Source organism: Geospiza fortis, unplaced genomic scaffold, assembly GCF_000277835.1.
Source record: "Geospiza fortis unplaced genomic scaffold, GeoFor_1.0 scaffold194, whole genome shotgun sequence".
In the NCBI taxonomy this organism is placed as follows: Eukaryota; Metazoa; Chordata; class Aves; order Passeriformes; family Thraupidae; genus Geospiza; species Geospiza fortis.
Window position 1 is genome coordinate 6,259,577 of NW_005054322.1, and position 16,761 is coordinate 6,276,337.

The 16,761-nt window shown below is 36.6% G+C and overlaps 1 protein-coding gene across 2 annotated transcripts in view; it reads right to left on the bottom strand.

Annotated features, from left to right (window-relative positions):
• Positions 1-494: 494 nt before the first annotated feature.
• The window catches only part of COG6 (component of oligomeric golgi complex 6), a 54,841-nt gene continuing 38,574 nt past the window's right edge, over positions 495-16,761 (bottom strand). The window contains exons 14-19 of one of the 2 annotated variants that reach the window (XM_031056794.1): positions 13,149-13,280; positions 12,427-12,561; positions 10,366-10,473; positions 8,910-8,963; positions 6,431-6,510; positions 495-2,893 (exon numbers count right to left, since the gene is read on the bottom strand). In XM_031056794.1, the coding sequence (XP_030912654.1) occupies positions 2,746-2,893; positions 6,431-6,510; positions 8,910-8,963; positions 10,366-10,473; positions 12,427-12,561; positions 13,149-13,280 (657 nt within the window). In that variant the 3' untranslated portion in view covers positions 495-2,745. Of the gene's footprint in view, positions 2,894-6,430; positions 6,511-8,909; positions 8,964-10,365; positions 10,474-12,426; positions 12,595-13,148; positions 13,281-16,761 lie in introns of both variants that reach the window. The other variant, XM_005420792.2, reaches the window with a different exon arrangement.

Here is a 16,761-nt window from a genome sequence, read left to right on the forward strand (position 1 = left end):
ACAACACATCTGTTCTCAGAATGGGGCTGTCAGGGTGTCACAGGCAGGGAGTGCTGCCTGCTGTGGGCAGTGTGCAAACCCCTCTCTTTTCCCACCTTCCTCCATCACGGCCCAGCACAGAGTGGGGAGTCGCTCTCTCCAGGAAAAGCCACGTCCCTCCAAGAACAGTGACAAGGACCAGCAGCAGAAGGGCTGACTGACTCAGCCCAGCCACGGGAGCATCTCTTCAGGCATGGGATGCTCAAGTAAGAACTGCAGTAAATGGTCTGAGAACAGGCCAGGTACCAACACCCAGAGATTTCATTTACTGCAATGGATCCTCTAGCTGATCAGGGGACTGCAGCTTCAAGGTTCCTAGTGTGGAAATCCTGGGAATTTGTAAAATAAAAGAATCAGAAATGCCAAGATGGAAAAGGCAAGTCAAAATCTAACCACAGTTTTCTTCCTACTCATAGGAAGGCAAGCAAGAGAAATTAAAAACATGGAAGACAGAGTCAGTAAGTCAAATATTTTTATTTACGTCCTTTCTCATTCGTGACCATTGGTCATTAATTTTAATTGCACAGACCAAAATTAGCAATTGACTTTAATTTTCCTAAACTACAACTTTTATAGCTTTTGCATTTTTACCAAGAGAAGACAAAATAATGAGTAAGTCTCTATACGGAATCAAAGATAGGAAGCAACTTGTTACTAATCCTCATGCAAGCTACTGATTATTGGAGGTTGAGGTCGAGCGTTATTTCGGGAGAAAATTCACTCTTATGAGTATGTTCTCAAGCTAATTTATAGTCCTTTCACAACTGATGTAATTTTCATATATTAGATAATAATTACAGGCATATTAAGCAATATTAACATTATTAAACAACAATGAACAGCTGCCTGAAGGTATAATATGGCAATGCAAAATCTCAGTAATATAAAGAGACTTACCTGGTAATTTTCCATTAGAGCTTTTCTAAGCTTCTGGAATTTTTTGTCTTACAGGTCTAGAGAGTTTAAACAGAATAAATCTAACATTCATATTTACAGAAAGATTTATGCCTGGCCCAAGAACTCCAGGGACACTTACACTTTTATACCAACAAATTACTCCCATTTGGAAAAGGAGCTATTGCTTTATTGTGGCATTACCACAGAAGCTGCTTTCTGAGCGCACTGAATGCATTTTGTGCAATGAGTCTTCCAAAAGGCTAAAATGTATTGCTGCTGCTCTTTATGTCTTGCTCTTTTGCAAGCATACACTAAGCTGCAGACTTGGCTGCCACTAAATATGTATTTTATATGTGGACTATTACTACTAATAAAAGTAAAATAAGTTATTCAATATGAATGACTACTCCTCTCCCTCTTGATGTACATAAAATAAGCCACATATAATGTGAGACTAAACTCAGGCGACTGTAATAACTCTGTGGCACTCCTACAGTAACAAAGAGAAGAAAAAGCAAAATGCTTCCAACAAAACAGTTTGCTTAAATTAACCCTTAAAAATAAATGAACAAAAAAACCTAGTCACAAATCCATTTTACTAACTTTTTGTTTCCTGAAGGTTTCTCTTTAACAATATTTTCCTAAAAAATAACTATGTTTAAGGAATTGGCACATAATTATTACAAGACCCAAAGGAGAACAAATATCCTACTTATTTTCCTCTTTTCCTGGAAGCAGAAGTCCCCTAAATCATAACTCTGTAATATGAGAGCTTCTACACAGCAAGCTTCAGCTTGCACCAAAGGAGTAAGGAAATGAAAGCTTCACTTATGGCTTTCTATGCATCAGACTGGGACATCTACACTCCCCAGCTCTCCCACAAAATCCCAAGTCATGTAAACCATGAAAATCTCTTGGTGGATTATGAACTGAGTAAATACTTGTACTAGAGCAGATGGACTTTTTCCGTATATAAAAACAAACAAAACAAAAATCATGTACACGTGAGGGAGGAATGGCCATACTGCTGTGCAAACTGCTTTCCTAACCTACATTGTTACTGGTCCCAGCCTTAGGAGATCAGCATGTTTCAACTGATACAAGGATTCTTACTGAAAACAATTGCACTAAACCAAAACCCTTCCAGTAAAACAGAATTATAAAAATAATTTAAAGCATTAACTTCCAGGTTATATACAAGCATGTAGTTCAAACATTTCTTTTCCTGACACAAAACACCAGACAATATATTGCAAAAACACCACACAAATTTTGCCTCAAAGATTTTATCAACAGGATTTGCAAAAGAGCATCAAGTACTCTGAAATGATTTACGAGCTGCAAAGTGATGCATGAGTCATTCAAAGTGTATCAGTTGTATTAAAATTTCAGTTATCGGTCTTTACTGATTGCAGGCTGAGAAAAAGAGTGAGAGAACAGACAATAGAGCAAATAAAAATATTTGTGAGGTCATAACAGACACTGGTTAAACCTGTAGTTGAAAGGATTATGTACAGCAAGGAAAAAAGCTTTTCTCCTTTTTCAAAGAGATTGCACATTGTCAAGGTCCACTTCCATCAGAGAAATACATTAAAATAATTTTCAATCTATATTCTATTTTCTGGCCTATTGAAAGTATTGAAAAACACAGGAAAGAGTAGACTTCTGTCAAGCAGATTAAAGAAAACTGCATTCCTACATATTTTAACTATACAGTTACACATCCAAATTCAAAGCAGAAAAATAATTCAATGCAAATACTCAAGAAATACAGAATTATGGATTCTGACTAATCTGAGGGATGCAAGACTATGAAAGGAGTGCCTGAACTTGATGAGGAGATCTGTGTAGGATGGTCTCTGGATCCTTGTATTCATTTGAAGGATCCATCACAGCTGCATATAACTCACTGTAAGCTCTGCAGACGAGTTCTGTTGACTGTTTTATTATCTGCTCTCTAAAAATCAAACAAAATAATATAATTTGCAACTTGTAGGGAATATAACTCTACTACAAATAAGGAATTAAAGATATACATTTAAGAGAAACATTTGAAATTAAAATAAAAGAAGGCTCTTTCTCTCGTTGTATCATACACAGATAAACTCACATATATGACCTGATAACCAAGACAGGAGCTTCTTTATTTCTACAGTAAAGCAAAAGCTAATAGAAGGATTTAATTTGCATACATCAGTTTCCCACCTGCACTCACCCGTATCTTTTAAAAGACTGATAAACTTAGTGATCTATCTTCTACATCCAGTGGCTTCTCACTGTGTTTGTAAATACACACTTCTTTTTCATCTACTAGCAAATATATTCTATTTGCTTTATCTTGACAGCAAGATTCCATTATGATTCCATAATCAGACAAAAACTAGTGATAGTGGTCAGAGATTTAAAACACAACCTTTTACCAACAATGCTATGAAGTCTGTGTCCTATTATTTTCTCTTGAGATAAACAAGTAATGACATGAATGCTAAATTTAACTGGAAAGTTTAATATTTTTTGAAAGACAGCACAATAATTTTGTTTTACATTGCCCATTGAATCAGTTTACTTTAATCATCATGGTGATGGTGCTTACAGTAGCAGATGAATTTTTATCTATTAGGAACAGCAGTTGCAACTATTTTACAGCCCAACCCAGGCAACAGGAACTCCAGCAGAAGCTGAAGAAACCAAGGTAACCACAGATTCAGCCCTGCTGTAATACGCAGCAGAGAAACAAAGACAACAAAAATGCATCCACTAAAATCAGGGCTGAATTCACAGACTATTGGGAATTGACAAGCTAAAGAAATTTCAAAGACCAAGTACAAAAATCTTAGTCTTTACAGGAAACATTAAGGAACAGAAGGTATGAGAAAGCAGATTAGAAGACCAAACCTGCATTTTACTCTGACACACAGTATCAATTTTTTTTATATACAGCCTCAACTGCCAGTACTACTAGGTCATTAGAATACCTGAAAAATAGAATGTCCTTAAAATAGCAAATTCAAACCCACTATTATAAGGGAAATATATTCAGGGTGTTCAAGTAAGACAACTGTCTCTGACCTCGGCTTGGGATCACTAAGGTACTGTAACATGACAATCTTTTATGAAAGCATTGCACATTGAATTTGTGTAGAAGTAATGCACCAAATGAAAAAATAAAAAAGTTTGTTAAAATATTCAGAGAACAGAACAGAATCACATGTGTTGTTCAATCAAATAATGTCAGTGTCATTAATCAGTACATTAGGATTTCAGTTGCCATAACAACGTGATACATTTATTACTAACACAAATGGCAGCACTTGCTAAAAATAGTAACTCCAGCATTCAGTTTCTGTGATCCAACACAAATGAAAAGAGCTTTTCAAGACCAACAACCATACGAATACATAGCTTAAGGCTTTTTAAATGAGTAAAGGAATTTGAAAGACAAGAGCATGCACTGGTAATGTTGGAAGAAATGTTCTTCACAGTTGCAAAGCTTAAATGATATTGCCCATGAGTACATAATACCCTGGTCTCTCATCAAAGCATGTGGTCTGATTCTGAGAACCAAAGCCCTCATAGGTTACAGATCTCCATTATATGATTTCAGGAAAAATGTCTTCAAAATTGAAATTTTCAATACTAGAGTGAGGGATTAAAATTATAGCACTGGTTAAATGTTTTGCTTGAAATCTGAGAAAATTCAGAATTTTCAAGGCTTATTTACTATCAAAAATATTGACTATCAACACTGATTCTACAAGCATCTCTGGAAATGAGTATTTTAATTTCAGAAGGATTGCTTGTGTTTAAAGCTTGTTGTTTGAAGGCTAATGGACTAACTGATTTATTTTGTTTTCATTCTGAGCAGAACTTGACCTATAGCAACTGATCATAGCAAGTTAATAAACTTCTGCATGTTAGCTGAGTTGAAGCAGCTATAGCAATCACCCTCACACAAGGCTTCCCTCTTACCTCTCAACTGTCCACTGCTGCAAGATGATATGAATTCAGCTTAACATGTGCTGAGAGGTTTAAAAAGCTTATCAATGGGATAAGGCTAAGAGTGCCTACATAACCACTTTATCTTGGTTCCTCTGACAGAAGGATTGATTAAGTTCCAGTAATTTCACTGTGCCAGAGTCATTATGGTAGCATAGAGTCTACCTCTTTAAATTGCCTCTGTGTTAGCAATGAAAAGTTGAGGCTTTCAAAATACATTTACTCTCATTACGATTTTTAAGTAGATCTACATTTAAGAAAATATATCAAGAACTAAAATACAGGTTTAATGCCCTGACACTGAGAAGCAGAAATTGTGATGTTTCAATGACATTACTGGTCAAGCTACCCTGTTTGATCTGTACAGAGAGTAGAGCTCTCCCACAACAGGGTCAGCTCTGCCAGCTGAGCTGTGGGAATGGTAAATCTGGCAGGGACACTCAATGCCAGCTGAAACCCACCAGCATGCCCTGCAGCCTGCCATTGCTCCACTTGTATGCTGTGACACTGGAAGTCTTTGGATTAGGAGAACCTAAGCAATGCAGCACAACAACCTGGCAGCTGGACTAGCCGATCATTGTAGGTACCTTCCAAACAAACTGTTCTATTCAATTCCCAACAATAATTATTTTTCCCTTGACACATCCTTTTTTAATTGCAAGATGCTGTAATACAACCCCACTGAGGACAAGCACTAGTAATGAAACTCCAAATACTGTTGCATTATGTAAAATGTGATGTACTTGTCTCAGTTTCTGGTGTATTCAGTTACCTGTATTCTTCACAAAGTGTGAAAAATAATGTCAAGGAAAGTTTTTGATCAGTGCAACATATAATTCTCTGAGTTTAAGTACTACAGAAAGTCTTCATGTGGTTCACATTTAATTGGAAAGAAATTCGTGGCACCTTCCCTAGCCTTAGTGTTCAGTTATATTCAAAAAATAAGGTAAGAGATAAATAATAAAGTTCTTACTTCCATACTTCAAAGAAGAAATCTCTAAAAAATATATATTTGGTGAAAAGTAAAATAATCTCAGCAAAATATTCAATGAGACTGAATGCCAATATTCTACAGAAGAAGACAACAAAGGTGAAAATTCTAGAACTGACAAAGCAGTGGGGATAAAAGAAAACTTGGAGAATTATATATTTCACCTGTCTTTGGAAAGCTTACAAAATAGTTCTAAACCAATTTAAAACTAAGTTGACAAAAAACTGCTGACACAGCAGAATATGTTCAAAATGTAATTCATCTTGATGGTGTCTCTTAAATCAAAGGTAACTACTTCAGAAAGTTACAGAATTAGATACTCTTCACTGCTTGTTCAAAAAGAGGAGAGTCAGAACACAAATGAATTGTGACCTGAAGGACAATGCAAATAGTATTACCACTGATAACTTGAATTCTCATCATGATTCACTAAAACCTAATCAAATTCATCTTTGTGATTGTGATCATTATTCAGGCATAACAGAAATTCAGAGGCAAGGTACTTACTTCACAGTGGCGCTCAGAAGGAAATTCAGCTGGGACATTAACAGACTATCCGGAGCAGACAGATATCGATCAAACTGAGCCTGCGAGAGGAGAATATGGGATCAACACCTTGCTATTACACAAAAATAGGTAAAACCACAATTTCTGAAAACGTCTCTGATTACATTAAAAGACATAACTCAATTGTCCAAAACAAATTACCAACTTCAGTGCTTCTGCCACCAAAATTTTGTTTCTGACTCAGAGGCATATGAGTGGAGGACAAGTAATGAGAATCCAGCTTCTATAATTATCCATCTAAGCTTCCTATACATCTGGTGCAGGTACTTGTACATCACTGAAGATCACACCAAGTCTATTCGATGCAGAGGGAATACAAGAAAGCTTCAGAGCTCTCTTCTATCTATTCTGTTCAATTTAGACATGTTCCTTGATTCTTTTTGCATGTTTCTTTTTTACTTTTTGGCAGGGAGTCACTGCTTATGCTGGGAAAAAGAAAGAGCAAATCCTTCACTTCAGGCTTCTTGAACTGCTTCTAAGCCTACTTCTCTTTCTCACAGAATATAGTGATAAGAAGAGCAGTGCTTTGATTCTAAGAAAAAAACATTGCTCCCATCTTCAACAGTGAATCCCAAAAATCGTGGCTGCCCCAGTTCATGGCCAGGGCTGGATGGGATTTTGAGTAACCTGGTCTAGTGGAAAGTACTCCTGGCCCATGGCAGGAAGGTTGGAAGAAGATGGTCCTTAAGGTCTGTTCCAACCCAAACCATTCTGTGACTGTGTGGTCAAATGGGTGACTACTGAGAAGATAAAACCAGGTCTTCTCACAGGTGAAATCACAAGGAATACTGAACACATATTACACTAAGAAGCATTTTAATTAGATAGTGAGAGGAAAAATTCTTATCAGAGATGTCATCAAATATTGAACAGATTATCCAAAAAACCTGTATAATCTCCATCCTTGGAATTCCTCACTAAGACAAGGCCCTAAGTAAGTTTATCTAATGATGGCAGCCTTCCTGTTTATTCATTCACTGAATGAATATTCTCAAGCTGGTAAATCCTAAAATCCCCATTGATTCATCATTTAAAACATAGACAAAAATGAGCAATGAAGTCACAGTTCTTACAAATTAATTTTTTGGGGTTTTCTGTCCTTGTTTGGAAAGCAAGGGAGCGTTTGCTGAGAGGGGTATGAACTTAACAAGCAGCCCATTTGCAAGCATGTATGAACAACTTAAAAGGCTGGAATCTGGAAAACTTTCAAGCATAAATGGGAGACAGTGAATCTGCCTGCAAGTACTCCCCCCTGGTTAAAATTCTGAGAATCCAATAGATTTGCCTGATAGATGGGATTTATGTGGGTTTGATTTCAGCATACTTAGTTCCATTCTGGTTAAAGTGTGTTCACAGAAGATGTTAAGTAATGAAAAAAATAAACAGCTGGATTCTTCTCTTAACTATTCAGGAGAAATTATTATGTACCACTACAGATAACAGTGCTGCTTATGTATAATTTAAAGAGAAGGTCCCCAGGCTGCAGCCTTTAATTTTGTTGTTAGTCTACAAGACCATGATAAATAGAAGATATTTTAAATGCAGAATTCCTAAGTTTTAATAAGAATGCATGCTGATCTGAGTAAACCATCGAGTGCTCTGTGCCAGAGCTCTGTTCATGCAACCAGCTTGGGATTTGCTGGTTTAAATCCTGAACAGAAAAAATGGGTTACACTATCATAATTGGGATGCATTCAACATACAAGTTTTTTAAAAAACTTTTTAAATCTCTTTTGTGTCCATAGGTGTGTACATACACTGCTGTATGAGCAGGCCTTTACTGTTAAACATTTAGAATAAAGCTAAATTTGGCTAAAGAGGAAGAATGAGAGATTATACATTATTGCCTACTGAACTGTGGTATTGCTATCACTATGCAAAATAGCCTCCACACACTCCAAGAAAAAATATCAGCTGATAATTTGCTTTAAAATATATTATAGCTTTCAACTTAAAAAAAAACATAACTGTGACATATACCCAGAATCTGACTTCTGAGTAAAGCTGAACTACTTGCATAAAATCAAAGCCTTAGGACTAAGATTATAAATGATAGCAGAAGCTATATTTCAAAGCATAAAGGCAAAAAAAAAAACTTTGGTGATTAAAACTAATTAGAGCTAAGTATTTGCTTTTAGCAATTTAAGATGACTCATGGGACAGCATTCTTCTAAGCAAAGACCTCTTCTCAAGGCTTAGAAAATAATATTCTACTACTACCTCTTCAGAAATAATTTATGTATTTATTACTTCAAGTGGTCAAATTACTACAAATGAAGAAAGTATTCTCAGACATGCAATTCATCTATTCTCAAAGAGTAGGACTGATTAGATGAATATCTTCTAATCACATAATTAACAGTATTCTTTACCATGTCATTGCCATCACCACCATAATATGACAGTTACAAATGCTTACCATTGCAACCTTCAGGGACACAGAATCCATACTTGACAAATTTGAAAGAGGACCCTAAGAATCAATAAGCAAACAAGGGGATTAAAAAAGGTCATACTGGCATATAGAAAAAGATAAATAATAAAGTCTACAATCGGTTCAGTAGTTAATTTTTATTTGGTCCTGCTGCAGGATCTTAAATGTTTGGAAACTATCACCATTTCAGTACTGAAATGCAGTTAACAGCTCATTTGTATTCTACCATTCCCTTAAACTAAAAGCTGGGAATATGGAATACTCAATATGTCCTTTCAAAACCTTTTCTTCCTTCTTTACCATAAAATAAAGCGAAAAATAGCCTTCCACAAGGTCTAGAATTAAAACTGAACTGCAAACTGGCTACATCCCCTTGGTAATCTGGACTTAAGAGACAACAACTTTCTCTATCTGTTCTTGGACCATGAAGAATTCAGACCTGCTTCCCAGTAAACCTTCTGTGCTGGTATGGCAGTACAATGCACAAATGCTGCTTAACCCCCTAGCAAATTCTGCGACATCACCACCTCTGCAGCCAGGCAGCTGTACAGAGAGAAATGAAAATTGCTACATCCCATTAACACTCTGCCCTAGTCAACTTGAAATTGGTTTTAAAACAGGAGCTAGGCTTGTGAATAGAAAACCAAGTTGAGTTATTAATCAGATTATTTACACATTTATTTATTCATCTTTATACATAAAAATCTGTTGAGTTTAGGCACTTTATGCAAAATTATTAGCTGAAGAAACAACATAAAGCTTTCCAAGAGAGTTCTGCTTTCTCCAGAAAACACTATTTTTTAATTCTACAAAAGATCACAAAAGGACATAAGCACAGCTGAAGGGAAGAAGGGCTGTATTAACACCTACCACACTGCAACTGTGCTTCACAAGAAAGGGAGAGCGCGAGCTCTGAATTCCAGTTTTCAGCTCCGCTAAGAAATCTCACGTTTTCACTTTGAGAATCTCACTGTCTTGGTACTAGAATAGCTACAGCAACAAATAAGGGTGAAAGAAGACACTATTTCAAACTACGACTAAACTCATCTGCCAGTTTTCCACAGAAGAAAAAAGCAGCAATCACCAAATGCATGCAGCTATCTATGGACTCCATGCGTGGAAGCAATGAAGAAGCTGAATGCTGCTTATATACACGGCAAGTCTAACATGTCCTAGGTGCCATGGGAGTCCTGTTACTCAGACCCAGAGTGTACAAGACTGGACTATTGCACACCAACCCTACTAGGCCTCCTGAATACACAGTAAAAAAAGCTGCAGCTGCAAGGTGCCTGTGTCTGATAGTCCTGGTCCCATGTGAAAAACCAACATTACCAAACCTTTGCTTTCAGAGGAAGGTCAATTTGCAAAAACATTAGTGCCAAAATTCTACTAGTTGGCAAGTGTGTGGTACCCCCTCAACAAGTATATTCTGTAAGCTCACCTGCTCTGGTTTGTGCTGCTGCAGAGCGTTATAAATGTAACTCAGACCAGCTCTCGTTAGCACGTAGGAAGCTTGCTCATTTATGAGTGTATCTAAATGAGCTTCAATCTGAAATGTTAAGCATAAGGTATTTATAAAGAGTGTGTGAGAATATTAAATGTAACAAGTTCTGGGGTTAAAACGTCTAGAAACACAAATAAGAAGAAAAAAATACACAAATAAGGAGAGTGATCAACAAACAAGGAAATACTACAAATACATACAGCGTAATTATTTTACCCATTTAACATCTTTCATATTACAAGCAACCAATAATAAAAATGCAGAGAATTCTTTCATGTCTGACTAATAAAAGAACCTATTTTTTTGTATTTGTAAATACAACACCACCAAAAATGAAGACTGTAGCCTTGATCTTAAAAATTCCTATATAATTTTATTTTGCTATAATTCTTTGAAAGTATGTTTTAAAAACCATTCCATTCTTATTGAAAATACTGACAATAACATGGCAGTTTTACAATAAACAAGAAACAGTCTTTCATAAGGAAAATGAAACTGAAACTAAATAATACTCAGAATTGATTTTAAATTCAATACCGATAAACATGTGTTTGAAAAAAGTCAACTGAAAGAATGATAGACAATGATATTACAGTTATCTGCTTTGTTTTAATTATCTTCATATGAAAAAACTTGTAAGAGTATTTTACATTCTTAATATAACCTCTACTTTGCAGGAAAACCTAATGCCTAAATCCGGTCACGGCAGCAGCAGCAATCATTTTTCAGTTTGAGCAGTCTCAGAAAGACATTTGGTTATATATACATTATTACTTCATTTTTACAGATAACTACCACACAAACTTTTCTTCCAATCCTAAAAAAAAGAAAAATATTATAATATATTAAAGTCTAGTAAAAGGTAAGATTCTTTTGTCTGATACTTAAAGAGTTCACCTTTTTCCTTCCTAAAATTGTTTAGAAGAATACACTTTCCTTTTTAAATCAGAAGGGAAATCTTAATATTTCAATTTGTAGTTTTTAACTGTCTTAGTGAGTTATTTTTCTATGAAAAATGTTTCTCCTATTAAATATGCCATTCTAACTCCACTTGAATAACCTACTTATGTATAATCTTAAAGATTTTTTTCAGTCTGTTCCTGTATTTGTAAAATGTTTGTAGAAAGTAAATGGTATTAAATGTGTAAGCTTCAGCTCTACTGCTTTTCTGAAGAATAAATCAATTGCAACATTTACTGTGAAAGGAACTCTGATAGAAGAAATTAGAAATACCCAGCCAGTTTGGTGAGGTTGTTTACTTGTTTCAGAGCTAAAAGGTGCTAGAAATTCTGATTAGGATTAGAAAGCGAAAAATGGCTCTCAGCCAATCCTTGCTGATCCCTTCAAATAAGAATTTGTGACTTTTTTCAAGCTCCCCAGCTCCCAAGGCTCTCCTGAGATACACTGCAGACATATTCATGTAGCAAAATATAAGTGGGGAGTGGCCAAGTTTTTTTACGTCAACAGTTTCTAAATTTTGACCTCCATTTCAAAACTGTACCACGTATGAACTACTATCCCAGGATGCGAGGGGAAACCAAACAAATGAGAAAAGAGAGGCAGAAAGCAGGACTGAAGCAGTAACTTCAGCTACACAATATTCTAGTACAAAATAGATGATGATCTAACAGTAGATGATGTACTAACTGCATGATGGAATATAGTCAGCCATTTGGCTGTGATTTCAATTTCCATTTGCTTCTTCTCATAGAGTTTGCAGATAAATATTAGAATGATTATGATAATGAAAATGTTCACTGGTCTGGGTTTATCTGCAACTAAACCAAACAAACCCAAATCTTGTACTAATTTTTTGTCTGTTTAAAATGAAACATGCTATCTGCTCGTGGTCTCTGATAAGAAGCCGTCTTAGCCATTTCCCTGATTTTGATTATGTTGGCTTTGGGCTGATTTTAAGATAAATATATTCACAGCACAACTTACAGTGTGTAAAAATCAGTAATAAATTAATTTTCTTTTGGGGGCGCTAAAGCTTACCTGAAACTGTAACATCTCTAGACGTTTGTCAGTGAATTCAAAGAGAGCCAGAGTAGTCTTCATCATGTAAAGTGAATTTACCATGTAGGTTGCCATATCAGCTGTGCCCAAATTACTAGCAGACATAGTACACATCTGTAACAATGGATCTAGCACACAAGACAGAACCTAAAACAGCAAACACACAGAAAAGAGGGAGGGGAGGGGAGGGAGGAAATCATGTCACACGAGGCTTCTAACCTCATTCTGTCTCTATCACATATTTATTCCCCAAAGTAGAATAAAGAGGAATGAGAGTTTCCAACTGTGAAAGCAGTTTTCTACTGGATTTGTCAGCAGGTGATCACCTACCACAGTGATAGGGAAAGTATAAAAACCTGACAAGAACAGATTCCAGCCTAGCAGGAGGAAGAATAACCCAGATTAGATAATTGGTAATTGTGCAATCTTGAGGGTGTATTTACTTAATGGAGTAGTAATTGGATAACTGAATTTAGATACTGTGTTAAGAGTAGCACTCCATACTCAGCTGTAATTATCCATATTGTTAGTCACCCTGTTAAGCACATTACAAACTCTGGTTTGACAGAGAGCTCCAAAATGGGACCAGACAAAAAGATTAATGTTCCATCTACTTTTGTGTACTAAAGCTAACTTACACATTCTTTTTTTGCCCCTCTCCCTCCTCTTCACACAGACAAAGCAGTCAAACATTCTTGTACCTGCACAAAGTCAGCCTGACGGGCATCCAGTGGAACAACAGATGAGTCATGAGATGCCAGAACCTCCCGTAGCAAGTTAAGAGTCTGATTTAGAGCAGAGCTTGGGCCAAGATCAGGAGGTGGGAGCTCAACCTGAAGAACAAGATTATTTGTTTGTGGGGACTTATTAAACTCATTTACAGCAAATACCATCCAGTCTGTCAGCACAAATGCAATGAGCTAGTAACAAAATTACATATAAGAATACAGAGAAGAACTTTAATTTGACACTGGACAAATCTAGCACATTTCAGACAATAACTGCCTGCAGCTTTCAGTATAACCATATAATTCAGTGCCAAACAAGCAACACTGAATTTCTCATTTCATTCAGACTACACCTACTTTACCATTTGGAGAAAACCAAACTCTACTGGTTTAGGCAGTGAAAAAAAATACATTTACTAGATTAGGTGCCAAAGAGTAGCCACCTTTTTGGCACCACTGAGTTCACTTTGAGCAGGACCTCCTGCAAACACTTCAGAATGTAGTGTAGGCAGAGCTCTGGGAGATGAGAGCCATGCTGCATGCAGCAGTTCTTGACAAGACTGCACAGCTCCTGTGATGCTGAGTATGAGAGCTGCAGTCACAAATGCAACAGTCTCAATCCCCAGCAAGCTCATACCTTGTCTACTGCCAGTACACAAATGAACTGCACACAGGCTAACTCGTACACCTACATGAACAGCAAAGAGACTACACAAACTGACATGCTGGCTTATGCAAAGGTAAGAAGCAGGTAATGCAGATGTTTAAAAAAATAAAGAAACAAAGTTTGTGTATAATTTCAAATTATGAAAATTGGACCCCCTGAAATGGACTGAAACTTTATACTGTTTTTAACCCAGGCTCATATACTTTAGCCCTTTCTTTGAAACAGGCAAATACTCATTAAACACTTAACAAAACATTTGTAGAAGATCTAGCACCTCTTTTTCCCAACACTCCTTTCTTAGGTTCTACTCCAAACATAGCTGCATCTTTTTGTCTCCAATGCTGCCTCAAACTGGCTTCCTGCTGCCTCCAATCCCTTACTACCACCTCATTTCCCTCTGCCAACAATCCACTTCCCACCTTCCTCTGTTCTGCCCATGGAAGGGCAAACACAGATGTGGCTGGATCATGTGGGAGTAAGGAGACCCTCAGCAATACCGAGTAAGTTAAGACTTAAAGGCATTATCTCTCCACAAGGAGGTAGGGAGAAGTAAGTTTGGATGGGACTGGCCCATCTGAATCAGTCAGGGTATCTGGCCACAGCAGAGCAATGTAGCATGCACTTCTGCAGTGCTCTTAAGACTCCAGCTCTAAAGAAAAGGCAGCAGCATTGGATGGCTCCAAGTCCTGGGCAACATGTTCCATACCCTCTCAAATGAGAAATACTGATGAATGGCATAGTAATATGGATGCTTGAATCCTAAAGTTAAAAAAAATAAAAATCCAAGGGGCAGAGGCTGATGGCCAAAGAAACCAAGGAGAGCACAGCAAACATCTTTAGAGCAGAACATAACAGAGTCTTCTGGAAATTAATCTATACCTGATGAACATGCCAGCAAAGAAAGAAAAAAACCCATCTCTCTCTTTGAAACCAGGCCGAACTTTCATCACACTTTGTGCTCTGAAACATTTGAGATAACATACATGTCCCCACACTGTTACCAAGACAGATTTAATGAAAACTTTTCCCATCCTTCTGAATACAAAATGTTCCTCTACTCTCACTTTCCCAAAGAGAGTATACTGAACTCAAAGGACTAATGTAAATCTAAATCTATTAGGTTCAGAGAACAGTTGTTCACCCTAAGCAGTCTTGAAAGCATGAAACAAATATTCTAGCAATAAAGTAACAGTAAGAGGCATTTCAAAAAAGAGGCACTTAGTGCTGATCAGCAGTAAAGTTTACTGAAATTTACAGCACTGAACGACTTTTTCTTTCTTCTTGTTATTATTAAGGCTATTGATTGTGTCCTGAACACACCATTCTCAGACTTGAACTGGACCTGTTCAGCGATACTTTGGCATCACTTTGAGACTAGAGTTTGATGGAGTTTTCACTTCCAACACACACACAGATCATGGTAATTATAATTTCAGGCTGCTTTGCACAGAATTTTTGTCTCCTGAGGTAGCTAGTGCTCAGAAGCTCTTAAATTAGCTTCATCTTTCACTTGGCTGTTCCTTTACAGTCCACTGTCTTCTAGGTAAGAGCAAGGAACAACAAAATGGAAGAAGAAAATATGGCAAGGAAAAAAGATTTAGATCATTAAATTTTATTTGGGTTAGCCTGAAATTCCTGACTACTGCAATAGAGACAGTATTGTCAGTAAGCGGAAAGAGAATCAAAGTAGTGCTATATTAATTTTGAAAATTCTAACTTTTTACAGATGAATACAAAGTGAGGGTTTTTTTTTTCAAAATCAAAACAGAAAATTTAAAAACTGACACTTCGAATTTATACAGGAACCTATGGACTCCAACTCATGAGCACTAATCACTATTCTAATAAAAAATAATTGATGCCCTGAATGTTTTACAGGCAGTAAGAAGAGATCTTTATACTTTATCCCATTTCCAGAAAAATAGGTTTCAAATACATGCTGAGTTCTACTTTTGAAGTACCTCTTTCAGATGCAAGCTAGACAGCAGCAAACTAAAACATGATTAGGGAAGTTCTGCAGCAGTGAGTTCAACTGCATTAAAACATACTCTAACACAGTACTAAGTCTCTAATTTGTTTTGACTATCAGTTCAGTCATATAGAAATCAAGCCAAACAGCTGTTTAGGCTTTAAAAAAGCCCAAGAAATTGTCCATTTTTAAAATCCAATATACAAAACTGAAATGAATTCTGAAATGGGTACTAAAAGTTGAACATGAGCTTTAGTACAAAAATTTCTATCTTCTTTTCTGCATATTAATCAGTGGGGAACAGATACCAAGCCAGTAATCTTCCTCCAAACATATAACAGAGCAGGTTCCTCTGTCTATGAGAGCAAGTAGCTCAAAGGATGTCTTATAGAATTTTACAAACAGCAAAGGAAAATACAGAAAAAAGAAAAGGCAGCATCAATGATTAAGAAGTGCGCATGTATGTTGTTTCTCTTTCTCATTTACATTAAAGGTTACATTTTAAAAAAGGGCAAATTTTCTTCTGAAAATACTGCACAGTTGATCAGAACTTTATATACTGCAGTACTTTAACATCAGGAAGTTAACAGTTACAATGCTCATGAAGGGAATGGAATACCTCCCACACAAGGAAAGGCTGCGTTCTGCCTGGAGAAGAGAAGACTCATGAGGGATGTTATAAATGTGTATAAATATGTGAAGTGAGAGATCAAGATGGAGCCAGGCAATTCTCAGTGGTGTCCAGAAACAGGTCAAGAGGCAATGGGAACAAATTAAGACACAGGAAAACAGTTTTTTACTGTGAGGTTAGTCAAGCACTGGAGACAGCTGCACAGTGAGGTTTTAGAGTCTATCCTCTGTTATATTAAAACTTAAGCTAGAGCAAGTCCTGGGCAACCTGCTCTAGCTGACAGTCTGTGTCATGAGCAAGATGGCTGGACGAGATGGTT